Source organism: Colletotrichum siamense (genome assembly GCF_013390195.1).
Source record: "Colletotrichum siamense strain Cg363 chromosome Unknown KSG_Cg363_contig06, whole genome shotgun sequence".
Lineage (NCBI taxonomy): Eukaryota > Fungi > Ascomycota > Sordariomycetes > Glomerellales > Glomerellaceae > Colletotrichum > Colletotrichum siamense.
In genome coordinates this window covers 3,448,274-3,475,522 of record NW_023501019.1, presented here as the reverse complement: position 1 = coordinate 3,475,522, position 27,249 = coordinate 3,448,274, and the positions used below count along the sequence as shown (strand labels likewise).

The 27,249-nt window shown below is 50.3% G+C and overlaps 7 protein-coding genes across 7 annotated transcripts; 4 read left to right on the top strand and 3 right to left on the bottom strand.

The window, feature by feature from the left end:
* Nucleotides 1-1,343: 1,343 nt before the first annotated feature.
* CGCS363_v009906 (Vegetative incompatibility protein HET-E-1) lies at nucleotides 1,344-2,918 on the top strand (the record flags this gene model as incomplete). The annotated part of the gene is made up of 3 exons (XM_036641755.1): nucleotides 1,344-2,650; nucleotides 2,719-2,759; nucleotides 2,914-2,918. The coding sequence occupies 3 exons, from the start codon at nucleotides 1,344-1,346 to the stop codon at nucleotides 2,916-2,918; spliced, it is 1,353 nt and encodes a 450-aa protein (XP_036493178.1).
* Nucleotides 2,919-8,454: 5,536 nt separating this feature from the next.
* CGCS363_v009905 (uncharacterized protein) lies at nucleotides 8,455-8,942 on the bottom strand (the record flags this gene model as incomplete). Its single annotated transcript, XM_036641754.1, has 3 exons — nucleotides 8,455-8,594; nucleotides 8,643-8,875; nucleotides 8,932-8,942. 3 exons carry the CDS (start codon nucleotides 8,940-8,942, stop codon nucleotides 8,455-8,457), a joined length of 384 nt encoding a protein of 127 aa, XP_036493177.1.
* Nucleotides 8,943-9,631: 689 nt separating this feature from the next.
* Nucleotides 9,632-10,394, top strand: CGCS363_v009904 (uncharacterized protein; the record flags this gene model as incomplete). The annotated part of the gene is made up of 2 exons (XM_036641753.1): nucleotides 9,632-9,820; nucleotides 9,879-10,394. The coding sequence occupies 2 exons, from the start codon at nucleotides 9,632-9,634 to the stop codon at nucleotides 10,392-10,394; spliced, it is 705 nt and encodes a 234-aa protein (XP_036493176.1).
* A 2,853-nt stretch (nucleotides 10,395-13,247) lies between these two features.
* yxbG-1 (putative oxidoreductase YxbG) lies at nucleotides 13,248-14,075 on the top strand (the record flags this gene model as incomplete). Its single annotated transcript, XM_036641752.1, has 1 exon — nucleotides 13,248-14,075. One exon carries the CDS (start codon nucleotides 13,248-13,250, stop codon nucleotides 14,073-14,075), a length of 828 nt encoding a protein of 275 aa, XP_036493175.1.
* A 335-nt stretch (nucleotides 14,076-14,410) lies between these two features.
* On the bottom strand, nucleotides 14,411-16,042 carry Pyroxd2 (Pyridine nucleotide-disulfide oxidoreductase domain-containing protein 2; the record flags this gene model as incomplete). The annotated part of the gene is made up of 1 exon (XM_036641751.1): nucleotides 14,411-16,042. One exon carries the CDS (start codon nucleotides 16,040-16,042, stop codon nucleotides 14,411-14,413), a length of 1,632 nt encoding a protein of 543 aa, XP_036492961.1.
* A 2,746-nt stretch (nucleotides 16,043-18,788) lies between these two features.
* CGCS363_v009901 (uncharacterized protein) lies at nucleotides 18,789-19,734 on the top strand (the record flags this gene model as incomplete). The annotated part of the gene is made up of 5 exons (XM_036641750.1): nucleotides 18,789-18,873; nucleotides 18,938-19,002; nucleotides 19,073-19,118; nucleotides 19,277-19,609; nucleotides 19,664-19,734. The coding sequence occupies 5 exons, from the start codon at nucleotides 18,789-18,791 to the stop codon at nucleotides 19,732-19,734; spliced, it is 600 nt and encodes a 199-aa protein (XP_036493291.1).
* Nucleotides 19,735-19,827: 93 nt separating this feature from the next.
* CGCS363_v009900 (uncharacterized protein) lies at nucleotides 19,828-20,625 on the bottom strand (the record flags this gene model as incomplete). The annotated part of the gene is made up of 1 exon (XM_036641749.1): nucleotides 19,828-20,625. One exon carries the CDS (start codon nucleotides 20,623-20,625, stop codon nucleotides 19,828-19,830), a length of 798 nt encoding a protein of 265 aa, XP_036492960.1.
* Nucleotides 20,626-27,249: the final 6,624 nt, after the last annotated feature.

Below are 27,249 nucleotides of genomic sequence, written 5' to 3'. Positions count from 1 at the left end.
ATCAGCCTTTCAAGACTCTGGTGGACTCGACTGCAGCTTCGCTGGCAATGAGCGAAAGCCTGCTCATCACGATATGTGACATCGTGGACCGATTGCATGAGACGAACCACGAAATTCAGTTCACTTAAAAGGAAGTCCAACTCATTATGAGCTTCCTTTATGTTCTGGCGGATGTCGCGAAGCCTATCGATGCCGCTGCTGATTTGGATAAGCAGAGGTGCGAGACCCAAGACGATGCCGACGATTTCAGCCATATCGCCAGATTAAGATCGCAGGGAATAATGGAAAGTGGGCAGAGTGAAACCTGCCCAAGGACTTGAGCTTCACCTGTCACAAAAGGCAGACTCCCAGTCTCAGGCTCCAACTAGTTGCCTTAAACGTTCATTGGACTGCGGCAGGCTGTGGCTCGCGCAACAGACTTGGCGGCTTGCCAGAACGCGGCGCTCCGCTTCTCAAAATCAGGCTGCCGGGGGTGGTGGGCCAACCAACTGGTCATGAAACCTGTGGCTGGCTATGCTGACCTACCGATCCTTCAATCAGGCTGCTTACTTTGCAAATCATGGATTGAAATCTATAGTCAGCACCTGATTCTGGGGCCAAGTTCACAATGGTCGAATCAGATTTTCCAACGCCGATACCCCCTTCCGAGCGAGCACCTAGCAGCTCGCCCAGAACCCGTCCGGAAAGCCAACCAGACTTTGAACTGGAAACAAGATTCCATCTGCATTGGACATGACTCCATTCAGGCTCAATGTGTACCCCACAACACGAGCTACCATTAAACCCACCCGATAATCAGCTTTGTCGGAAAATGCCAGACGCAATGGAGTTGTGGCATCTGTTTTTGGCCAATTGTTACAACATCAGTTTCTTTTTGTTTTAGGGCATGGTCCACTCTCAGGCGGCACTCATCCCCTCTTCCCTCCAAATTGCGCAGAGTGAGGCGTATTTCGGAGAAGGCGACCAATTGGATGTAAATTGAGTCGGCGCAGCTCTCCTGGTGCGGCCTTGGCTTCTGCACGCCAGCGTGTAAAATCATGCAGGTGTTTCCTGGGTCTTTCAGTGACTGGGGGAATGTTCGGCGTGGCCATCCATCCCCTCATCTCCTCAACAATTGTGCCACACGCCATCCCTTCTCTGTCATCTAAAAGATCGAGTGCCGTCGTTTATCTGTTGTGGACCAGAACCTTGGCCACACCGTGCGGAATCCATGCTTCTTATGACACCGGTCATTCTCAAGGTAAGTCAAAGACTCCAATCTAAGCTACGACTTTGTGCTAAGCTCCTCTAGAAGTTCAATTGCGCATTCTTACCAGCACTGCGACTCGTCAAGTTCTGCCGACATGGCTGACCCGCTGAGCATTTCTGCTAGCATTGCGGGTCTTATCTCTCTCGCGGATATTGTCTTCCTGCGCCTGACAAAATACATCAAGTCAGTCAAAGATGCTGAGACAGAAATCAATGACCTTTGCAAAGAGGTCAATCTGCTTGGCGGTGCCGTCAGTATGCTGTCGAGATTAGCGAGAGGCCACGAGATGGAAGCCGAGCCATTCAATCGGAAGTTCCGAATGTACCACATCGAAGGATGCGCTTTCATCCTCAACGAGATCACTCAGAAGACCAAGAAATACGACGCGAACCCGAGAGGCAAGCTCCTGAAGCTAATGTGGCCGTACACCTCCTCGAAGACCAAAGAATTGCTTGCCAACCTCTCCCGCCACAAAGAAAATATCAACTTGGCCTTGACAGCCAATTCCATGGAGGCACTACTACGCTGCCTTGCAACAGAGGAAGACAGAGCAAAAGCAATAGCCGAAGTTCAAGCCGAAGTTCAAAAGGCTCGAGAAATTGTGGTGCGGATTGAAGAGGATTCCCGCCGGAAAGAAATCCTCCAATTCTTTCTGCCCTACAATCCGCAGCCTAACTACGAAATGAGTGTAAAGCTACGTCATCCAATGACCGGCACGTGGCTTGAACGTCTTCCTTCTTTTCAGACATGGCTTTCGAGCCCCTGTTCGCGACTCTGGCTGAGCGGAATCCCCGGTGCAGGTAAAACTGTTCTGGCGGGGTCTATCATCGGACAAGCCCTTGTGCGAAGCTCAGACACCGTAGCCGTCGGATTCTTCTTCTGTGACTACAAGAATGAGTCGACGCAGACGCCAGTAAGCGTTCTAGGGGCCTTGGCTCACCAGCTTGCTCGACAGAACGAACAAGCCTACGTAACGCTTGAAGAGTATTACAACGAGCTTCACCCCGAGAAGAGCTTGCCACGTCGCCCTGATGCAGATGACCTTGTAAGAGTCATCGTGACAATGGCACAAGCCTTCGATCGAGTATATTTGGTGGTTGACGGCCTAGACGAATGCCAAGACAGCACAGATGAGGTTCTATGGGCTCTATGCACAATTGCCGAAAGCTGTGATGAGATTTCTATGGCATTATTGAGTCGCCACGAAGACAATATTCGAGAGATTCTCCAAGATCCGGAGACCAGCTTTATCAACATTCAGATTGCAGCTCACAAGGAGGATATCACTGAGTACGTCGCTTCGGAAATCCAGCATCGGATAAGGAACAGGAGGCTTCATCTCGAAGACTTATCCTTGCAAGGGGAAATTCTTGACACCTTGGTAGACGGCGCCAATGGAATGTAAGTTATTGATCGCCCCAGAATAGCCAAAATACTTGATGAGTTTGATGAAGCTAATTGTGAAACAGGTTCCGCTGGGTTGCCTGTCAGCTCGACCACCTCGGATCCTGTATATCTGATGCACAATGCCGAGAAGCTTTGCGCGGCTTGCCACCCGATCTACCGGAAACCTACTTGCGCATATTGAGGAAAATCCCCAAAGCACAGCGATTCCATGTCCAACTGACTCTCGACTTCATTGCCCACGCAAGCCCTAAGCTTAGCATAGCTGAGCTTCAGGGAGTCCTGTCAGTACCAGCAAACAGTTCGCTTTTGAAAGCGTCTGGAGTGATCCGGGAAGACGCTATTACTCGAAGTTGCAGCAGTCTTGTTCGAAAATCCAACGATGGAAAATATCTCGAATTCGCTCACTTTTCAGTGGAAGAGTTTTTGATGAGCGACCATCTAAAGTTGTCTGAGTTCCAAATGTTCAGCATTTCGAAAAGTCGATCACACAGGGTCTTGGCAACACGGTGCATAGAGTTTCTTCAGCTGGACAATTTCAACCATGTACCAGTTCCTACGTTTCATGGGATATCAAAGATACAACAAACAATATCGGAACATCCATTTTACAGCTACGCCGCACAGAATTGGATGTGTTATGCGAGAGAAGCGTGGAACGACCCTGCGTTGCTAGCTGGTGCAAAACGTTTGTTCGATCCGAGCAAAGCGGCGTATTTCACCCACTGGGCCGTTGTTTTCGTCGTTGAACTCAGAGGCTTGAGTGAATACCTCGAAATAGGGAACATCATCAAACTAATGAAGGAAATCATCGACGAAACCTTCCACCCATTGCATTTCGCCGCAACTTTGTCCTTGCCGGAGGTCACCGCTGCTCTTCTCATGCAAATCGACCATGAGGATGCAGAAAGGCTCTTTGAGAAAACGTTCAAGTTTGCTGTAGATGTTCTCAATGGAGACATGCGGCAGCTTTGCCTTGATATAGGTCAAAGTTTGGAAATACCAGAACAATTCCGGCGTCACGTCGGAACAGCCGCAAGGAGAACCCAATATACCCTCGAGACCTTACAAGTCCTGATCAAATACTTCGACAAGGTGCCAGAGAATATCGTCGGCTTTGCAATCCGTTGTTGGGCACGAACTAGCGACTTTTCCGTGGTTCAGCTGCTGGTCGATGAAGGCAAAATGCTCGGCCAAAGCGATCTGGATCAATTTTCCCAGGAAATGCAAGAAGCAGCCATCGATGAAAAGTACTATTGTCTGCAAGGAGAGCTTGATTCGCTTCTTGACCTTTGCAAATTTTTGAATCTTATGATCGACGAATCCCCGCTGCATTTCGAATTTTGTCGATTGGTCTGGGACTTTGTTAGTAAGGCGGCTGATGAATGGGGCTACCTCAATAACTTGGAGGTTGATTCTCGTGTTGCAAAAGATTTAGTCGCCCAAAGAAACTTTGTAATATCGGCATGTGAGCAATTAACGACCTCGGAAGCATTTGTGGAAGCTGTCCGCGATCCACGTCTGGATGTATCATCTATCACAGACTCCGTCACTGGAAACGGTTTATTGCACATGCTAGTCCTTGCAGAACACGACTTATACATCAATAAGCAGGACGTTCGGGAAGGGCATGGTGCCGTGAAACTTGCAAAAATTGGCTTATACATTAATAGACGGGACATTCGGGACGGGAATTTTGTCGAGCATATCGACAAGATGTGGGATATCTTGTTGGATGGCGGGTGCAATCTCTCCTCGCGCAACAACGAAGGGCATACACCTCTATCACTCGCCCTACAGCAACGAGAATCAAGAGTCGCCGAAATCATTTTGAAAAGACCGGAATTTGCTTGTGGAGCGTGGGACTCCCCGGTTCCAATCCTTCAATTGGTGGCTCAATTGGGTTCTGAAGAGGTCTTGGATCAACTGCTACGCCTAGGCTTCCGTCCTTGTCCCGCCGACTACGGAGGCAAAACCCCACTGCATTGTTTAAAGGCAGACACCGAGCTGGCGTTAGTCATTCGTTTCGAAGAGCTCTTCCCTGGTGCTCGTAACCTTCGGGCGGATGGGAAAATGCCATGGGAACATTACCTGGACGCTACGAACTTCAATCCCCCATCCGTAGACGTTCTAGAGTTTTTGGTTCAGCCTCTATTGTGCGATTCCGAGCTTCTAGAGGGGGCCAAGGTTTGGGAGTATTACACATCAAATTTATCGCCGATGAGCGATGAGACTGGCATGTACCATGTGACTTGTGACCAAATCGTCACAAGTCTCGTTAAGTCAGGTGCCCTCAGACATTACGAGAAGGCTAATCTGCAAACCTGTCTGCTGTCAATTATTCCAGCACTCTCAGCCTTTTCGACAGAACCTTGGAAGTTTCCTATCGCCGACTCCACGATTTGTCTTTTAATCGAAAAGACCAATTATTGGCCGACGTTCAAAGAAGCACCATCAGCAATTCAAATGCTAAAGCTATCCGCAACACTCAACCTCCACATGACAGTAACCCAGTTGTTGGGGCGCGGCATTGGAGTACATCGACGGCATGATGGTGTATCTGCCCTCGAGCATATTTACCAACTGCCAGCGGTTGACGACAGAAGCATTCGCAGGATCCAACAGTTCTTGCAGTACACACACCCTGCGTCAATGAATCAAACGAATCCAACTTCTGGTTTAGGGCTTATTCATTTGTGGAACAACATGGATGAAGAAAAAACCAGGAGTAAGATACTCGAACTCACCGTACTGTTTGGTGCCAGCCCAAACCTCCGCACTGCAACTTTCTCACGCTTCTCTGGGGTCGTTTATCATTTAACTGAGAAGAACCTTCACCTCGCAAGCGCTCTTCTGGACCAGGGAGCCGACCCCCTTACTCCTTGCCTAGACGGGTGGACTGCCGTGCATATGGCAGCTGCTCTAGATGCCACATCATTCTTGTTGAGCTTTCTGTCACCCAAAGAGTCCAGGTGGACAATAAATTGGGAAAGTGGATGTCGATGTTTTTTGAACGGTGAGGAGACCGTCGATGATGCAACACCGCTTCAAGTTGCTGCTACAGGGTGCGGTGACGCTCTTGGAATACTCCTCGAAAAGCTGCCTGAAATAAATTTGGAAGCTAGGGCAGGCAATTCCTTCACAGCAATGCATTTCGCAGCGAAGACGGGAAGCATCAATTGCATTAATATCCTCGCGTCTCGAGGGGCAAATATCAATGCCAGGTCAGCTGACGGGCAGCTGGCTCTTCACATTGCGGCTGAACAAGGCAACCTCGGTTTAGTTGAAAGATTGCTGGAACTGAAAAGTGAGACAACAGCCAGATCGGATGGAATGACACCGCTGCTTTTAGCGTACGAAACAAAGCACCAACCTGTCATTGACCGTTTAAAAGCGCATGCAGCCGAGTCATTTGTTGCAGAGTCTATTTCGAAGAATTTACCGTCTTCTGCTATCGCAAAAGCCGTCGCCAGCGCCGTTCGCTCTGGGAACCTTAATGCCTGCCAGGCCCTTCTCGGCGGACAACGTTCCGTTGATATTGATACATCGAACGACAGCACTGGCGGCTTTACCCCACTATCGCTTGCTATCAGGCATGGAATGTTGCAGATCGTCGAATGGCTTCTGGAAAGCGGCGCAAACGCCAATTGCCACAATGCAGATGGGACAACTGGTATTCAGGACATGATAAGCAATGTTTCATTGAATCCTATTTTACGAACCATGCTGGATAAATATCTTGCAGACGGCGGCAGTATACTCAGTGAGCCACGCAGTCTCATCTACTTAGCAGTTCGCGCAGCCAACAATGAAGGGCTAAGTATCCTCCTGCATCATCTGCAGGCGAACAGGCAAAACTATGGGTGCGTAAATTATAGTTTTGATGAGGACTCAAAAGCTGATCTAAGCAGGGAACGAGCCGGTGTTGCCGGTCTGGCGACTGTTCGAACGTCTGTAGATAGACCAAACAAAGGCTGGTCGCCATTACATCTGGCCATTAAAAGGTCTAATAGGACTGCTATTCGGATTCTTCTCGAGAATGGCGCCGACCTTGAGGCTACAGGGCCCTTCAATCGCACGCCGCTTATCTATGCAACTCAAAAGCTGACAAGTACGGACGCTTCGTTTATCGTTCCCATGCTTGTTCGAGCTGGCAGTAACCTATGTCGCCGTGACGACGAAGGCATGGACCCACTGATAGGAGCTTGTAAAGGTCGAACATCCGGCTTGATCCTCTATCTGGTGAACCTCGGCGTCAATGTACACACAACAGATCACCTCGGATCCAATGTTCTACATTCCATCCTACAAACGTCTGACGAAGCGGAAACTGGCAGCATAGTACCGTCAACATTCATCAGATTCACACGAATGCTTGTTGATCCCTATCAACCTAACAACTTCGGCTGGTCTGCTCTCCATATCAGTATGCATAGGAGATCCATGACGTCTTTGCTTCTCAACGGAAACTTTCAGAATTTGGATCTCGCACCAATGCCCTGGTCAACAAACCCGAGATGCCCCGCATTCCCAGAGGCTGCTTGCCTCACATCAGGGTTTCGACTATACCGCCGCAAGATGTCTTTGGAAAGGCTTCGAAAGTTACTGAATACTGAACCTGTTAACGGTTGGAGTCCACTGTGTCGTGCAGCAGCCATAGGCAATATAGAGGTCATGAAGAATCTTCTTTCAATGGGTTGTCAAATCGACTTCGAAGGATGCCCAGAGGGATCGGCATTGATGGTAGCTTCGCAAGCGGGGATTCTGGATTCCGTGGTATTCTTGACCCGGCATGGCGCCTCTATCTCGTTCCAGGGACGCAAGCGGCATTGGTCTGCAGTCGAGATTTCAGCAATATCGACGCGAATTCTTCACTGGCTACTTGTTGACCGATTTACCGATCAACGCAAACTGGAAGGGGCTCCAGGCGAATTCGATACGCCGCCTGAACATTTCAAAAACTGGAGTGGCATAACGAAGGCTGAGATGATAATCTCAGGGAAGTGGGAACGGCGCCCCAGTGAGTCTTCACGGGAGTATTGGTCGTTCTTAGAAGGGATGAAGCAAGGATTTCATGGCAAGGTCATACCTCCTCACCGAGGAGCCAAGACTAGGAGGGGGTCTAACTTGATCCCATCAGAAACAGTCAGGGTTGCGGCTGGTGGATATAGCTGTACGGATGCTAATGGCAGAAGACTTGATTTAAGCACGGAATTGGAGGACTTCCTGTTTCGGTTTCAACTTGGCATGTGTTTTAGACAATGATGCCGAATTGATGGGGTGTATTTTGTCCTCCGCTGGCGGCCGTGTCACCTTTATAATTTAGTTTAGTATTGGATGGACGAAGCTACAGTGTTTTGAGAGTTTCACATTGTTAATGGGAAGAACATGTTTATCTTTTATCTTTTCTTTCAATATTGTTCTCATTGTCCAACTTGCAGTATTTCAAGATCATGAGATAGTAAATAACCACACGCACCAAAGCTCAAGCTTCATGTGCGAGTTGTGGTTTCCTCTCGAACAAAACTACGGTATCAACATATGTATGCCTACTGGAAAGTGCGAATCTAATTTAGCAACAATTTTCATAAGCATACTGACTTAATTAATCGCAAGCTATCGTGTTTATGAACAATTTGCCAGTGCCACGTCCTTCGACCCAGAAATGCCACGTATAGCTCACGATACTAACCGATACACACCTCCCGTCTTCGTCGACACACTTCATCTTGAGGATTTCGCACACGACCTCGATCCTGATCCTCCGACCATCGATCTTGGCCTCCTGTGCGCGAGACAGCCTAGTATAGCCCAACAAGGATGTCACCTCGGACCCGAGCTGTGAGGTGAACCTCGGCTTCAAGGTCAAGCTTGATACCGACCATGAGGCCGGCGTCCTTGAGCTTGCCGTTGTCGTCAACGGGACCCTTGAGGAGGTTCCCTGTGCGATGTTAGATAGTGACTTAAAAATTGAAGACCTTAGACTTACCGATGGGTCCGTTGGCGGGGCCGGACAGGCCAGGCATGGGGAGGGACTTTCCAGAGTTCTCCTTGTTGGTGTTAGTGGTGTTGAGGGAGTTGTTGGGGTTGCTGGTGCTGAGAGAGTTGCTGGGAGCGGTAGTGTTGCTGGAGTAGCTGGGGTTGTTAGACGCGGAGTTGGTAGAGGAGGACAGGTTGGAGGAGGCAGTGGTGGAGCTGGTCGGGGGGTTGGAGTTCTTGGTACTGGGGGCAAGAATCAATTGGATATGAAAGCAAAACTGGGGCTTGATGGTACTTACGGGGAAGACATTCTGGCGGTGTTCGGTCGTGAACGTGAGGAAGATCGTGAATGATTCGAAGCGGAGTCGAGGTTGTCGTGAGATCGTTTATGCCACAGCTTGCCTGTGTGACGAAGTTGCGGTTTTGGTGGTTGAGTATCTGCAGGCTTGTCTGGTGGTTTCTTGGGCGAAGGACTCTGGCGTTGGTATCTCCAGGCTGATCTGCGATGAGACTGAGGAACTTTGGTGCTGCTGAGGAAAAAGGTAGTCATATTCGGCGGGAGCTGGCTTCCTCTTTATCCTTTTCCGAGCTTGGTGTTGTGAGACATTTCGAGTATATGTAGCTGAAGCTGGTGGACTCCCAAATTTCCCTTCATCCGGACGTAAGGGAGGACCTCTGCTGCTGGGATCCTCGACAAGGATGCGCACTCTGTGTACGGTTACTGTGCAATGCCACGGCGGAGATATCTGCAGTGAAAACTCAGCTCCTCGCCCTACCCGACGGATGTTCACCGCAGCTCCCAACAAAAGAAAGCAGGTCCATGCTCGGGGGATGATGCTTGTTCAACCGCCTGCTCGCACTTAAGGTGTCGGGAGAGGCGCGCCAGACACATCGGGCAAATTTGTCAGACAGTGGCATAAATCTACGTCCATCGAGCTGCAACGCCCCTCTTGCCGAACGCTACCTCAGAGACAACAAGCACATTTTGCACTTCACACAATGGTCACAGCATTTTTCGTCGCGTTCTCGGCGGCATTCGGCATGGCGGAGGCCATCCGACATACGCAACAGACAGCTAGGAGAAAAGAACATCGCAGTCGCAAGAACAACTTGCTTATCCGGTGCCGCAAATCCACCAAATACTCCCCGGAGCTCGAAGGGAAACACGTAGTTCTCTCCGGAGACAAGGTATCTCTCCTCCCAATCCTTCAGGTTTTCCGAAGTTCCCTCGCTCACATCTACATAGCTCTTCGTGGACACTGGAACAGATCCTGACTCGGCGTTCGGCCATCAGTTTGCAGGGTACTTCTTGCCGTACCCCGAAGCCCAGTATGCGGGCCTCGTATCAACCATCTGCGACGAGCCCCCGATTATGAATTGGATCTACGTGGACAGGGACACGTATGAAGTCAAGTTCGGGACCCGTCCGTACGCGCAACACAACTACAACGGTCCCTTCGACTGCACCAGGCAGGACCACCGGCTCACCTTTGCCAGTTGGGAGGGTTTCTTTGTAGTTGAGAACGACGGCTTCTGGTCGCTGTACTTCGACGTCGAGCAGGACGGGCTAAAGTCGAAACTCGGGGAGGGTTGCCTTGCTTTGGAGGTGGATCTCGTGCGCGTGGAGATGCCTGTCAAGCCAGTGAAGCCGGAGGAGAAGGAGGAGCAGGCCGTGGGCAAAACCTCCGGCGAGGAAGGCAAAGAGAACAACGCTAAAGCGGGAGAGCCTGAGGTGCAGCTCGAGTCACCAGAAGTGGACTGACATGTGGAGAAGGGAGTGACACAAGGGGAGGCGATTCATAGCTTGGCCACCTTGGCAGATGTCGTCCAATCTGGCGAGTCGATGTGTTAGGTGAACAGAGAGGACATTGCCTGATCCCAGTAATCCCCTCGTTGGATTTGTAAAGCCATGCCAGCCACAGTAGAAAACGATGAACACACCCGAGGGTACAGCTTCCTGTGGTAAGGGGCACAGCCGCCGCCGCGACCCCGGATTCCACGCGCCTGGCCCGATCTAGATCCACTATTACTTGCAGGGCTAGTATTCAGGATCAGATCATCAGCGTTGCCCTCGGGAAGACTTTTTTTATTACACGTGTACGGGTGCTGCATTGCACACAGGGGCCATTGCAGATCTCCCGCTCGTAGCCCCATCTATCGCGAGCTGAAATCGGACGGAATAGCCCTGTGGGATGTCCCTATCCTGGCGATGATCATGGGCCAGGCTTCCTTGGTCTCGATACCAACACGGCGCAAGCAGGAATTTGCCTTCAGTCACTGGTTGTTGAATTCCTTGAGAACCCATTTGCCGAGTTAAGATGCCGGCAGGCTCCTTAGGTGAGCCATTAATGGCGACAGCCCTGCCGTGCGACTATGTTTCACCCTCTGCAAGTCGGCCGACGGCTGCGCCATGGGAAAAGCAATACCAGGCGCCAAACTTGCACACCGGACCCGCATTGCAAGCGATATTGGACCTATTAAGCCTGAATTTGCTGTAGAAGTTCTTTAATCACGCCACTTTGGTCAACTACTTGGCACAAGTTCATTGACGGCGATTCATGATTCCACTGTCTGGTTCGGTGAGAGGGTGGTAAAGGCTTGGCCGGTGGCAGGTCAACAGCAAGCCCAATTCAACCTCAATGTTTCCTGGCACCGTCGTTCTCTTCGTCAAGCTCCGTGCTGTGCCGGATATACGTATTTTAACTTTCCGACATTTCTCGAGCTGCATCGACAACCTGGCAAACTGCACTTTGGGGTAAGGTAGCCATGATGTGTTGGCAGAATCCACTCTTGACCTGTGCCCCCACATCAGCCTCATAGGTAGCACACCTAGGTGACGGGATAAACCTAGTGCGCGCGATTGAAACTATCTAGGCACACCGAATCAGTCGAGAAGAGTGAGTGGGACCTCACCCGGGCCGGCCCAATGTTTCGAGACTTGAAAGTCTTGGGATGGGGATGCCAGGAAATAGTGCTGTGGCTGTTGAATCCTTCAACGCCACCAAGGGCGCCTCTGGCGCGCTTCGGGAAATAACACAATGGGCACATTTGCCTGATCTTGAAGGCAGATGTTCTAGAGTAATTGAGAGGATCCAGTAAATATTACTATTTCTCGTGTTTTGATTTGATGGCCAGACCATGGTGATCTGCATACAAATTCCAACGAAATCGACAGTTCAACGGCGGACTCATTCCTTTTCGGCAGATGATGATGCCAAATTCTTCTCTGAAAGACTGAATCTTCTACTTCTTTGTAGGCATTGTCCCCAATCGCAGGTTGCGGAACGGATACCGGTTACCGGCTCACCCGGCCCCCTCAGGGACCGGTTCCGAGACGTCGTATGATCAGTGGGGGCACCGGGGCCGCTGTGAGACCCCTGATGTCCACTCCTCGGGATGTCGTGCAGGGAGCCCAAGTTCAATTTCACTGCAGCTAGGGTAAGCTAGGAAAATTTGGGGGAAAAACTGCAAATCCAACCTCTCCACCACAGCGCGCGTAACGGGTACACTCTTCGTCATGGAACCCATTCCAATTCTCAAATATCGCGACCGTCAATGTTGGGCCGGAGCCCGGCGACTCCCACTCGGTACACGAACCCAGCCTGCCCGGAGCTCTCCCCAGCCTCCTCCCCCAACCACACAAGGCCGACATCTTCCGGCGACCCGCCGTGTGATCCTGCAGCTTCCCGTGGTCAGCTCACTCTTCACAACTTTGTGTTCCTGCGGCTATGGTCTATCCTGGTTGGTTGGGCAGCATGTCTCTGGATGTTCCAGCTGTCAATCCGCAAATGGCCGTTCAGTCGGAATCGGCGCACAGCTTGCCCAAAACGTCTTTAGAGGGGCCAATTGGCAAATCGTTGGGATAGCTTGAGAATGGTCGACGGACCAGTATTGACGATTGCCAGGTAATGAAACGTGCGAACACGGTACAGCGCAGGTATCCGTGGGATGGGCAAATTTTCCCAGAGCCATTTTTGTCCGATCCATTTGTTCTCCGTCTCGAATTGGATTTGTATGAGCCCTGCTCGAAATCATGTTGACTTGTAACATGTCTGAATGCTTCGGGGGTCTGATTCTCCCGTTGTTGTACTACCTGGTGACTTGGTCTGGCCACGCATCGCGATAGATTGCTTTGGTTGTTTCACTGCAGCCAAGGCATATTGCAATGCATCTCAGATTGTAATCAATGATGGAAAAACGCAGTAGGAACACCAAAGTTCGGTCAACAGACTTTGGTACGCCCGTGATATGGAGCTTCCTTTGCCCGTGAGCACTGCCGTAGCTTGTGGTCATTGCGGGCATAGCCGCCGTCGCGGCCTGTCAGCTACCCCACGATCTCCGATACCCCGGTCTAAAACGGGGCCAGCTCCGAACCCCACCATCGGAATGCCACTGTCGATCGCCGGCCCCGCATCCGAAGACGTTGATGTGAGATCTCGGCGGAGAACAGCCCAGCACATAGCGTCGTCTGGGGAAACTGTATTTGAAGGGAAAGAGAATATCTATGAGGAGCAGAACTCATTTGCAAACTGATAAGGGCAACATACACAGTCGATTCTAAAGCCTTGAATATTCCTCAAGTCTCCCCTCAATATTTCACCAGAAGTCCCACAACATGGACTACCAAGGCAAAATTATAATCGTCACAGGGGCCGCCCATGGAATCGGCCGAGCTGTTGCTGTTGAGTTCGCAAAAGCCGGCGCCAAAGTCGTCTTGGCAGATATCCAACAAGAGCCTCAGCTAGCCACAGTCGAAGCGCTGAGGCAAGCTGGACTCAAAGCTTGGGCATTTCAATGCGATGTTGGAAGCGATGAGAGCGTCGCAGCCTTCGCAGCTGCTGTTCATAAAGACATTGGTGTTCCCGACATGATTTACAACAATGCCGGCTTGATCCGATCCGGGGGCATCATTGATCTCGAAATGGCCAGCCTCCAGCAACAGGTCAACGTCAACGTCTTCGGATACATCCGCATGGTTCAAGCCTTCCTCCCGGGCATGACTGCTCGTGGAAGTGGATGGATCATCAACACCGCCTCGCCCAATGGTAACGTGCCCATACCACCCGTGGCAAGCAACCTCTTTTCCTACTGCTTGTGCAAGGCAGCCGACATTTCAATGAGTCAATGCATGGCCGTCTCTCTTAAGCCATTGGGTATTGGTGTGAGTGTCGTATTCCCGGATATCACATACACAGAGACAGTAGACTCTTTGTCTGGCACCTCCTCCGATGAATTCCATCAAACCTTCACATCCTTCCTGAAACAACAGGGAAAGGACGTCGACGTCGTCGGCAAGAAAATTGTGGAAACGCTCCGGGCCGGTCAATTCTTTGTCAATGTTTGTCCAAGATATGAGGAGGCATTGATCGAGCTAGCGAAGGGCAAGATGGATCCAACGGTGGATTTCTTCGCCGTGGTAAATGAGAAGTCGATAACCGGGTGATCATCACTAGCTAGATGTTGTATTGTCCCAGGAAATTGAATTTAGGGGCATAATCAAGAGTAAGAGTGGCAGTGTTTTTTGGTTTATTATTTGGCCATCCTAGCTATTTTGTGACTCAATGCAAGTTGTTTAATCAATGACACAAGCACAATAGGACCTGTTGACGTAGTGCCTGGCCTGGCGATATTTTAAAAGACATACAGCATAAAGTCAAATTATTTTTAGATCAACTAGGATATCTGGAAAACCCTCGGAATTTGAACCAATCTGTTCGTAACCTGGAAAATAATTGACGTATCTACTAGATTCACAACTAAGGTAAAATCAAGCTTCAATCAAAGATGAGCGCTCGACTTCGCAACGAAAGTCTTGTCAAAGTCCAAGCCGAGATCCTCCATGACCCTCTTCGCAACTGGGCGGCCTCCGCCCCAAACACCACCGCCGGGGTGCATGAATGGTCCAGCGAGATACAATCCCTTCACACCTGGCACTCTATACTGAGCCAAAGCAGGGGTCGGGCGGCTCAATCCCATCTGGTCTGCAGCCATGGAAAGTCCGCAGATATCGCCACGCTGGAAGCTTGGGCTGTCAGACTGATGGTCCGGAGGAGCGACCGCGTGGTAAGAGCGGACGATGTCCGGTGTGAAGTTATCGAGGTACTTGGAGAAGTATGCAAACACTTTCTGCACCCAGTCGTCGCGACGGCGATCCCAGCCCTCCCAGCCGCCGTCTGCGGGCTCGGCTTTGCACATGACCACGCAGTGGAGCAACGACTTCCCAGGTGGGCATCGGGTGGGGTCAGCTGAGCTTACACAGGAAGCACCAATCATGATCTTCTCTGGGAGAAGACCGAGAGCCATGTCATCGTAGCTCTTGAGCAAGTCCTTGAGAGTGCCTGGGCAGCAGGTGTTCATGACGCTTCTGTCGGCGAGGGTGCCGGCTTTGAACTTGAGGGGGCGTTCAAGAGCTGCGTGGATGACGAATAGGGTAAATTCAGAGACACGTGTCTGCAAGGCGGACGCCGTCACAGACTCGTCCAAGCCGTCGACAAGTTGATCCAGCTTGTGGGGATGAATCTGGCCGATGACGGCTTCTCTCGCCCGCAACTCTCCAAAGCGGGTTCTGACCCCAACTGCACGCCCGTTCTCGGTGACGACTTTGATGACTTCGGTATCCAACTTGATGTCTCCTCCGTGATCCTTGATGCATCGAATGACCGACTCGGTGAAAGCCGTTCCAGAACCCTCAGGTACAGCGAGTCCGTATCTGTCGACAAGACCAAACGCGAGGTACACCATGAGACCAGTTCCCTTGGTCGTGGGGTGAGCAAGCTGAATCTCGGTCACAAAGCGCAAGAGAGCCACTTGTAGAATCTCGTTCTTAAAGTACCGCTGAATGATGTCCAAGGACGAGCTAGCCCCGACAGTGGCGATCTCCTCCGCAAAGCCGCTGCTGGCAATCTCAGCCGACGTGTCGCGGGGCGGCTCGAACATGGATGGCATCAGCAGATCAGTGATCTTTCGGGATGTGTCGACGAATTTCTCGTATGCGTCCGCGTCCTCGGGAGCGGCCTCTCGAATGGCTTCAACGGTGCGGTGGCGCTCGCGGTAGATGGGAAGGACTCTGTCCTCCATGACGATGGCGTAGCAGGGGTCGAGTTGAAGGTACTTGAGGCCATACTTAGCCTGGAGGCCAAGTTCGTCGTTGGCGATAAGAGGGTTGGCAAGAATCATCTGGTGGATGGCGCTGTGACGTTCGCTGATGAAGCCTTCCTCTGCCATTTGGAGGCCAGCTACACCGCCACCGGCGTAGGATGCTCGCTCGAGTACGAGGACCTTCTTTCCGGCAGCTGCTAGGTATGCAGCAGTGGTAAGGCCATTGTGCCCGGAGCCGACAACAATGATGTCCCAGTCCTTGGACTCGGGCTCAAGCGTAAGCCTTCCTAGCTTCGAGAAATCGGCAGTCATTTTTAAGTGATGGCAAACCTAAAGAGGCAGGATGATGTGAAAAATTGAAGTTCGCTGATGTGCTTATAACAGAGAAAGACGAATATGAGATTGTAGAGGGCACTTGAACGACAAAGGCTTACAAGATGACATTTATATGATGACAACGCTTCCGTGGCCTTCCTGTTGGAGACTTTCGGTGAACTTCATGGAGATCTGTTTGCCGCACTTCTAGAGCCCGATTCTCCGGCAGCTAATTACTCAACGAAGGTCTCGCATCACGACGGATCTCTATGAAAGCCCCACTATCCCCCGCAATTGATGTAACCGGTGGAGGTCAACGTGTTCAGCAAGTCCGACTCGTAAATGCATACTGTCAGTGGCACTTTCGACAACGGCATCGGGCATTAAGCTTAGACCGGGCTGGTCTTGCACTAGGAAGACGGGCCGCGTTGCAGGCTCCTTTAGGAACCCCACAACTCCGACGCGAACCTTGTCCCGAGAGTGGGGTTCTGTCATTGAAGATCCCCCGCACGTTCCGAAGCTGTCTCCTTTTAAACTCTGACTTGCCCATATTACCCCACAACCTCCGACGGCCATCCTCCCTCTTCGATTCACAACCTTGGGCCATGATAACGATTGCTGCCGACACCAACGATTTTGGTGCGTCTTTAGTTCATCCAAGGCCAAATCCCACAAGTCCGACTGTGGGGATGAGCGAGGATGTTGGTCAAGTGCGATGTCTGCAACGCCGAGTTCCGTCGGTCAGAACACCTGAACCGTCACCTTCTCCGACACCTCGGAGTTCGCCCATTCTCTTGTTCTGTCTGCGGGGCGAGCTTTTCGAGAAGGTTGGTCTCGCTTTCCTATGTTTAGGCGTTTTGCGTGGAAGCCTGATGCCCGTCTCACCCTTTCCTGCTGCCCCTGTCCCCAACTCAACTTGCTCAGGGGTTCAAGGCTGATGATGCTCTTCTCTCAGAGACTCTCTCCAACGCCATACACAGAGTCATGTGGATTATCCCTCATCAAGGCCCGACAGTGTTGCTCCTGGAAGATCCCGAAGGACATGTGTGTCCAGAGCTTGTCGTGATTGTGCGCGATCAAAACAAAGATGTGACGGGCTGATGCCATGTGAGAGGTGTCAGAACAAGGGCCGCGCCTGCATATACACAGGTGAAAGCCGACGAAGTGCTAGCTTCTCGAGTGGAACAACAGTCCAAGGTACCGATCTACCACATGATAACGATGGCTTGACAGTCTTTGGACAATCTTGCGTTCCACCATGCGATCAAATCGAGACTCATGAGGTCCGTATTGTGACGCTAAAAGTATTGCGTGGAGTGACACTCATTCATCGTCACAGGCATCACCTCTGCCAGCTCCGGGCATCGGAACTATTGGCCAGCCAGTACAGTCGATCAATACGCAGCTACGCCCTGATTGGCCAGAGGCCATGGCACTCGATAGGTTGGACATTCCCACTTGGTCACCCACAAGATGGTGTTTCCCATTCTCAGACGCCCACGCTTGGATAGGAGTTGAGCCATGGCAGAGCATGGCAGCTGACCATGTTCTGCTGGATGACTTCGTCTGTCCTAGTCTATCATATTCAACAGGCGACGGCACCGAGCTTCCCTCAATACCGGAAGTATCTACTACTGCGTCGGAACCATCGCCCGCCGATGTAGAGACTGCACGTGAGAAAGAAGGTATATGTCAAACGCCTTCCGAGCCAACGCCAATCCGGGAAGCCCAAAGACCCAATTACACCAACCACACCGAGCTGTCTGCCACATTTGCGGAAGTTCTTGGTAGTCCGTCTGCTTTAGCACGGGACTATTCCAATCCAAACACCAGCACACATGGCCAACAGCCCAAAACAAATGACTTCGTAACAGCCGGGTTAGAGAATCTCTCTCGAATAGCAGGTTTGTCCGCGAACAAAGCCAGTAGACCGGAAGAGGATTGGCACCTGGAAGATTACGACCATGTTCCCACACTGCCTGAAAGAGTCTACGAAACAATTGACCGCAATTTTGAGATGCTTAACACGGATAGTGGACTTTGCAGGAAGTTCACGGACAAACAGCTACCACCGATAACAACCATGAATGCATTCATCCAATCGTACTTCGAACACTACAGCCATGTCTTTCCAATGATTCACCAGCCAACCTTCGATACCGCAGATGTTCATTGGGTTCTCATTCTTGCAGTTGCCGCCATAGGGTGCGGTTTCTCGCAACTAGGAAACACCTGTACAACATTTATCTTGCAAGAATTTCTCCGCCGGTCGGTTAGCCTATGTGTAAGTCGCGTTGTTTTTAAGTTGCCGGGTCTATCTCCATCAAGGACTCTGTATTGATAGGCCAATCCGTTCAGATCGAGCTTGAACCAAACCCGACCCCAGATTTGGAGCTTCATATTGCTCAATCTGCATTACTCAGTCAAGTCGGCTTGATGTTCTCTGGCAACATGTCTTTTGCGGAGCATGCGCAAAGGAACATGTCTCTCGTACCGACCCTTTGCAAGAGAGCCAATTATTTCGTCGAACATCATCCAAATAACGCTACATCTGGGGGTGGGGAGAGCTGGAAATGTTGGATTCAAGCAGAGAGCAGAAAGCGCCTTGTTCATCTTGCATGGGTAAGCACATTGCCCAATCTTTTCATGAAGCACCGGGGCTTACCGAACTCACCGACTGAGTCAGGTCTTGGATTGTCAACTTGTCTCCTTTTTCGATCTCGCCCAAACAATACCGTTAGACATGTTGCAGCTATCCATGCCGTCACATGATGAGCTATGGTCAGCCACCACGACTGATCAGTGGTCTATAATCTACGCAGAGTATGGTAAGGTCGCGTCCAAAAGCAAACTATCCATTTGCACTCTTGTTGCTAATTCATACACGGACAGCCTCCAAGAAATCCAGGTCACTTCGACATGAATTGGACATTCTTTACCAACAGAAAGAAACACCAGTAGGGATCACGAGTCTCAACCTTTTACTTCTTACACTCGGTGTATACCGCGATGCACCTAACCAACAAGCCGCAATCCAACATCTCGATATTCTTCGGTCAGCTGAAGGCATTGGGTCACCTTCTGATACCTTCAAATCACTTATAAACCAACACTACCATGCTCTCAGCCTCTTATCGCATTTTCCCCTGAGGCAGCTTAACTCGTTCTCTGGGTGGCGGATAAGCCCGACCATAAGGCAAACAGTGGACCGGAAGCTATCCATCTGGTTAGAAGACAATGAGGGTAAAGCCAGAATTGTCGTGTATCATGCCGCCAAGCTACTCAGCTGGCTCCGAGATCATCCGACCAACAGCCATCATGAGCCCATGGCTCTTCTAACTGGAACACTTGCGCTGTGGATGTTCACAGCTCTAGGCAAGCAAGACAAGCCCGACTCGTCGTCCAGATCTCTACTGCAGGCTAGCCCCGCATCAGATAGGACTTCTAGGCTGTTTACTCTTAGACTCGACAAAGAGATCGAAGATGAGATGCTCGTGAAATGGACCTCAGGAGATCGAGGTATGAGGCCATATATGGGGGGTGTTGGATCCCTGATCGAGCAAGGTGCCTCGAGGCGACTGGTCCAAGAAAGCCAACGAATTTTCTCCTCGCAGACAGGGTGGTCTTTGAGCATCGCTATAGGTATGGTGGTACGGGCACAGTACAAGAACAACAGACGGGGAAAATAGGCGCTATTTGGAAGACGCGATGTAAACTACACCGACTACACGAGATGCTAAGCTGAATGTGTCCCCTCGAAAAAGCCGTAGAAAGAGCCACCTTTAGTCACTTTCTCCTTTCTCAACCACGCGGTTTTCTTTTCCAACGATTCCGAACGACTTCTCCGCCGTCAAAGAGACAGGAACGTCGGAAAACAGCGTGCTATGTTTGCTTTCGTCATTGATAAAGGCGACGGCCGCTTCGCGGGTTGGAAACCAATACTGCTCCATCAGCTCAGTAGATGACCAATCTGTTTCGGCAAAGGGGGTGCCTTTGAAGAACGTAACGAGATCGGAAGGCGTAACGGCTCGGTTAGCCACGTATCGCAACAAGTCGCTTCCAGCCCCAATCTTCTTGATCTTCGCAACGCGGCTGGCCAAACTTTCTTCACTCAGCGCTTGAACGCCATTCCTAGCGAGGAAGACCTGCAAGATTGTAGCCGTGCTTCCTCGCTTCTCAAGCCCAGTCGGATCGAACGTGATCTCTTCGACAGCTTTGCTGAGAACTCCGACTTGCGATGCCTCATCGGCGAATTTGTGACTGCCTGCGGATGCCTTGTACTCCGGGGCTTGGAAAGACTGGTATAGGTCATCGAGAGATGTCCATTCCAGTGTGGAAGCCATGTCCCAAGGGGGGTGACCGCCATTAGGCAGCTTGTTGATGGGCTCATACGGAATTGCGATAACCTGAGTGTATTTTCGAAGAATGGGGACTGCGGCCGCGATTTGGGTCGTCATCGCTGCGTGTACGCCCACGTACTCTTGCAAAAACTTGGAATCTTCCCATCCTGGAATCTTGCGGCCCGCAATGGTCATTTTGATCAAACCGTTCGGCTTGCGGGTTGAGCTGAGGTTTGCCATTTTCGAAGTTTGGTGTTGGGTTGTTCTGAGTTGGGTGATATGCTCAGTGTCGAGGAATGAGCTTGCAAGGTACTTATGATGAGACAATTGATTGACTTCGAAGGTAAACTAAATTTATAGTGCCAGTTCTTCTGTCAATTAAGACGCCATGCACGGTCGATCTTCCGCAACTTGCCCACTCCCCCACGCTCGGCAGCCGGAAGCCCCGGGACGGGACGGGATCCGTGGGGTATGGGGTATGATGCGGGGCGTGGGGCCGATGCTGTTTTAGCTTCGGCACTGCACTCCGGCATGTTCGTACGTATGCCCAGCCAGCGTGTTAATGAGCAAGGTAAAAGAAAATGTATCACGTATGCTTGATTGACTCTTGCCTCTGCCAAAATCTTCCTCGGCGTCTCTTCTATGGACGAGCCTCTTTGCATGCCCCATAGCACGTTGGACGTCACTGATTTGCCAGCTGGCATTACAACTGAAATGGATGGGAGAAGTGCCGCATTGTGCCCGTCAGGATCAAGACAATTTGTCACAATGGCCTTGAAATGGCTTGGGCAAACCCATCATAGAGGTGCTGCAATTGCAAATAGAAACCTGTGCTGGCTGCGAGTCTTAGTTTGCAATGAAAGGTAGCTCAGTGAACATCGGTGCCAACTGAAGAAATTGAACCCAGCAAAAAGTAGCAATTTTCGGCCCTAGAGAGTTTTAGTATTGCTTATTCAGATCACTTCCATTCATCTGGCAAATCCTCTGAGAAACTGTCCATATTGACTCTGCAAGTGTAGGTTTTAAGGAGGACGGTTTTGCGTGGGAGTGCCGCCTTCTGTGATAACCTCATGAGGCCAGCAGATATGGCATTCTGGAAGCCAATGAACCGTTAAGTTATCAGGCGCTTTGCGCTTTCAGACTGGTACGATCAGAAGATTAACAAGTAAAACCTTTCCAGGCATCTTGTTCTTTTTATGTCTGGATCAGGCTGAGGCTGGGCTGGCTGTCCTCACAGAGAATCCTTTATGTGCCATTTGAGGACCTGGCAGCCAATGGTTATGAGACCACCCTGCGTATGAAAGGCTGGGCATTTCTTGGTCGCCAGCGTGTGTGATCCCAGCTCACGCCACTTGAAACGCTAGGGGAAATTGAAAAATGAGTATTGTTGGCAGCCTGAGTTGATCATTGCCCAGTTCAGGATTCCTTCGCATACTCAGGCTCACCGGTCTCCTCATTGATCTTAACGATCGCATCCTAAGTTTCCAATACGTGGCAATTGAATGTAAATGTCACGCATCTAAGCACATCACCTAGCCCTTTGCCTTTTCTGCCGCATAAGAGGCTACAATACCGCGACCATATTAGGAGGTGTCCCTTTTGAGATAGATCCTACCATATATTCTCAAATCTTGAAGTGCTATGTTGTCTCGAGTATCCGTCATTCAGGCGTTCATCATAGGTATGCACCTATGGACCTGGTGCGGCTTATGTAGACACTGAATGTACCATAGATAGCTCAAAGACAGCCCATCGGAGGTTCCGATAACAGCTGAAAAGATGTCTTGTATCCCATGCATATGCATTGGTATCCGTGTCAGCCTGCCTGAGCCACCCCATGTCTTGGTAGCTATTTACTGGCTGTCAGCTACTCCGGACTCAGGGAGAATGATGACTGCATCAGTCGCTGCTCGTGCATGGGCTGCAAAGTTCAATCAATGGCTTCTCATTTGCTATGGCTTTAGCGCCAAGGGCGGTGTAATGATACATGTCTTGGGCAATGCGCGATTTTCGATTGTCACCTGAGATCACTCAACGGCCAATAATAATGTCCAACATCAATCCAAATGGCTTACCAGATAGTTCCCGTCCACAAGTTCTCAAGAGATCCCCGGTCAATGTCTACAAGGAACACATACTTCCCGCCTGACAGGTCGACATTCATTGCACGGAGAACACAATTCCTGTTTTTGTTGCCATATTACTTTCCTGTCCAATCTCTTCGCAATCTTGCCTTTTGAGCAATCATGGAAAGCGACGCTGATGAACCTGTAACGTGCTACGTTTGTCACGGCCCCTTGAAAAGAACCTTCACCTGCATTCAGTGCAACAGCAATTCATTTTGCTCCGATGAATGTTGGTTCGAATGGGACTTTCATCGCCCGGGAGCCAAGGGCGTTGACAATTTGCCCCACGAGAAGGTAGACGCAGTGGTTGTGAACAAGCTACGCAGAATCTTGGAACCAGAGCGGACTTCAGCAGAGTACGAGTTAGAACACAAATCGGATGAGGGAACGCTTTGGTTCGGTATAGAGCGCGAAGCGTCGAAGAAACCCAATCTCCGTGATCATGGTCGCTTCGCAGCTCTCATGGCAGGCAACAGGAGACAAGACCGCAGCAATCGCTACCCCAGTTTGGTGTCCTTCATTGGTGAAACAGGTATTTCCAACACGCTTTAGTTAGTTCGACACTGGCTAATCAATATATCATCTGAAGGAGAGGGTAAAAGTGCCATCATCAAGATGCTAATCGACCGACTCGACATCGCTGACGACAGGACTGCATACCCTTCCCCGGTGACGGCATCCATCAACTCCATACAACCAACCTCAGCGGACGTGCATCTTTACGCGGATCCGTTATCGTATCATACGACAAAGCCTATGCTCTACGCGGATTGCGAAGGTCTAGGAGGGGGCGAAAAGACCCCCAGAGGGCTACGACATCGACTGAATGGTACAATCGAAGCTCTACCAATAGCCAAATGTGGTCCATCGCATGCCGCAAACCTTGCGGCCGCAGCTCTCATAAAGCACGGTATTCATCCCACAAGAAAGCTTCAAAAGCCTCTACCTTATGGTTCTAAAAGAGAGATCACTTGGGATTCAAAGGATGGGCGAGGGTTCGCTGTGAGGCACGTCTACCCGCGAATTCTCTACACTTTTTCGGACGTGGTAGTGTTTGTCATGAAGAATCCAAGGTAGCTATAGCACCGTACCAATGTTTTGTATCATATACGTACTGACCATCGAACCCCAATCAAGCAAGTTTGAGTCTGCTGTGTTGAAGAAGCTGCTCGATTGGGGGCAAGCATGTATCAGCAGATCCATCAACCAACCTGCACTTCCTCACGCCGTCTTAGTTCTGAATCACACAGACAATGCTGTGGACAATACTGAATGGGACTCAAAAATGGCAACCGAGCGTTTCCTTAACCATCACCATGACACTGTCGAAGTGTCAGGCATCCGGGAGTACGTCAAACGTTGGAGAGACAAAGGCCGTGTGATACGCACAATCGAAGACCTACTCCTGTGCTATTATGCCTCTATAAAAGTGGTAAGGATTCCATACAAGGGTCGCTACATGCGTTTGGACGATCAACTGGGGCAACTCTTCGACATACTCCGCGATGATTGCGAAGCAGCTCAATCGACAAAGAAAGACATACGCATGCTGGCAACAGCCGAGAGAATGCAACTCTATCTTCGTGCAGCATTTGACCACTTTGCGACCAACTTATCCGACCCATTCGACTTCATGAAGGAATCACTCAGACTCTGTCCCATCCCAAAAGACTTCAAGGATAACCTTGTCAATTTAGCAAACGCGATCAGCCGGAGCCTAAGTGTTGATCGAAGGTATCTACCACAGAAAACCTTTAACACAATGGTACCCATGGTAGCGTCATGTATCTTTCTAGATTCTGTTCGACATGGCATTATGGGTAAGTGAGGTCATCCTAACATAGTATCAGTTCAGGTCCAAATTCCTCTTTTGGGACTAGTTGTGCTAAACCCGATCCAAAATACAGGTGAAGCAAGAGAGCTTCTAACTCCAGACGAACGGGATGGATACAGAAGCTTTTGTCGTGAAGCTCTGTTCGCCTTTCTAGATTTGGTACCATGTGGCTACTTTCATCCGAAAAAAGGGTGGTGTTGCAATGTGCAGTCAGGCCACAGTCCAAAGGGCCACCAAGATGTGCAGGGCAAGGTGATTGCCGTCGGGGACTACCACCACGTCATGGACGGCGCGCAGTATTTTGAGACCTGGATTGAGTCGATATCACAGGAGCTCGCGAGGCTGCAACAGAGGTCTCGGGACAGAGACAATGATTGGAGTAGGAACCCCATCCTAAAGGCCCATTCTGACGTTGATATAGCTGGCCAGCTACACTTGGAGACTTTGAAAAGGTTTTATGGATCTTTCAGAAGTATGCGTGGCTTTCACAGCTATCTGACCTGCTTCTCTTGTTTGAGGGAATTACCGGAGCATCCATTGCCGTGCGGACATGTCCTCTGCCATCTTTGCGTCAAGGCATATGGCCATGCTCGATCCCAAACATACATTGATATGTTTCACTGTCCATTACACCCTGATGACAGTCAATGGCAACCACCCTGTCGGATCGCAATCAAGCCGCAGTTGGCAGGCATTCGCACACTTTGTCTTGACGGGTACGTTCCTGAGGCAGTGGAGGCCACAAGTTCTCCGACCGTTGATACGTCAACGATTACGCAAATCAACTATAGATTATCATGTACTGACAGTGTCACAGAGGCGGTATTCGCGGCGTCGTCGAACTTCTCGTTCTCCAGGCTATTGAGAAAGAACTTCAGTGCCAAATCCCTCTTAGGATGTTCTTTGATCTGGTCGTTGGTACAAGGTTCGTAACTTACTAATCCTTACCGTCGTGATCACCAACTGATATTCTTAAAGTACAGGAGGCATCATTGCCCTAGGACTCGCGATTAACCGTTGGTCAGTCGATGAATGTCTAGACACCTTCAAAAGTCTTTGCTCCAAAGCCTTCACACCTAGAGCTGGAGTCCAGGTCCCACTGTATGAGCATGTCGTTGTCATGAGGCATTCCAGCAGATACAGGACAAGACCATTCGAGGAAATCTTGAAGCAGAAGTTTCTTCATGGGTCCTTGTTTGCTGGACCACATGATCGGGAAGGTAGCTTGGGGCCAAGGGTCGCGGTCACTTCGGCTACACACATCGACCAAGGCGCTGTCATCCTCACCAATTACAATAGAGCTGACAGGCTGTCACCTGGAAGTGAGTCAAAACACATGGGCACAAGATGTTTGGTTTCTAAGCGGGACCCAAAACAGGTTTACCGTACCAGCTTTTGCGAGCTGAGAGCCCCGACAAAGATTTCACAACCTGGGAAGCGTAAGTTGATAACAATATCTCAATAGAGTCATTGTTATTTGTTAACCTGTAACACGGCAGCGCTCGAGCCACATCCGCCGCGCCCGGATTTTTCAAGCCATTCTACAAAGAAGCCAACGGAAACAGCTATCTTGACGGCGCCATGGTGCACAATTGCCCTGTCCGAGTGGCTCATCATGAAACTAAAATCATCTGGCCTGACATGTCTCATGCCCCTCCAGATATTCTGCTTTCCATCGGAACAGGAAAGAATCATGGCGAAGATTTGACCGAACACTCGGGAGGTCCTCAATCCGTGCGTCAAAGGAAAAGCGACAAGGGGGAGAAACGATCGCATTCCATTCCGTTCCTCAAGATCGCGAAAGATTACTTGAACTACGTCCTCAAGTCCGAGCGGATCTGGTCCGAGTTTCAAAAAGATGTAGTCGCGCCTTTAGAAGATTCCGCCCCAGACAGTTCTCAACGATACGTAAGGCTGAACCCGGACTTGGATATTGAAGTCCCACCTCTCGACAATGTAGGTTGTATTGAGGACCTCGAATCGTCGACAAAGAGATATCTTTGCAAAGTGAGGCCAAAATTGAAGGAAATCGCCCATCGACTCATTGCTAGCTCGTTCTACTTTGCCACTGGCGAAGAGTGGGTGACAGAAGATGACCATTATCTGATCAGAGGTGAGTCTTAACTATCTTGCCCTTAACGCGTTAGCTTATCCTGGTATAATCAGGGAATGTCAGCTGTCGATTCTCCGATTCTAATTCTGCTATGAAGGAATTGGGAAGGGCGTTGGGCTCCTTCGTCGACAAAGACTTCGAGCCCCATTTTGTGTTTGAGTCAGTCACAGGAGATTGGTCGCAACATCATATTATTGATGAAAAAACAATCAATAGCCTTTGTTCAAGAGGCGTATTTGACATCAGGGAAGTCACGATTAAAACAAAGGACACGCGTTCCTTGGTAGCCATTGATTTGGTGCTGCAGAGCTCAACATATCCTGGATCATCCACAGGACGGCTTCCTATCAGTGGATTTCCGAGAGCATTGGTGAGGGACGAGCGGGGTGGCCAGGGCAAGTCACGACATAACTCTCAGCCTACGCTTGCTAATTCTAACAAGTACTCTAGTACCCCTAGCGCGCGTGAATACGTCGTGGAACTCAGGAGTATTTGGAAACAGAACACAAACTCCAACAATCGAGGAGCCTGCTCGAGGCAGATCTTGGTTTCAGCCCTTCCGAAGCATAGTTTCAAGATTGAGCCCCTCACGAGGTCGTCCTGCCAATACGTCTGGATCTAATACACCTCAACAACAGACGCGGGGCTCTGTAGGGGAAGATGGATTGTTACGTCCTCCTAGTTCTAGCAAGGAAGAGTAGAGCAGAGTACATGTACTGAGCCTAGAGTAGTAGCTAGTTATTACATGTGTCATTGATGGTCTTGTGTGCGTGCACTTGGGTTATTATTAT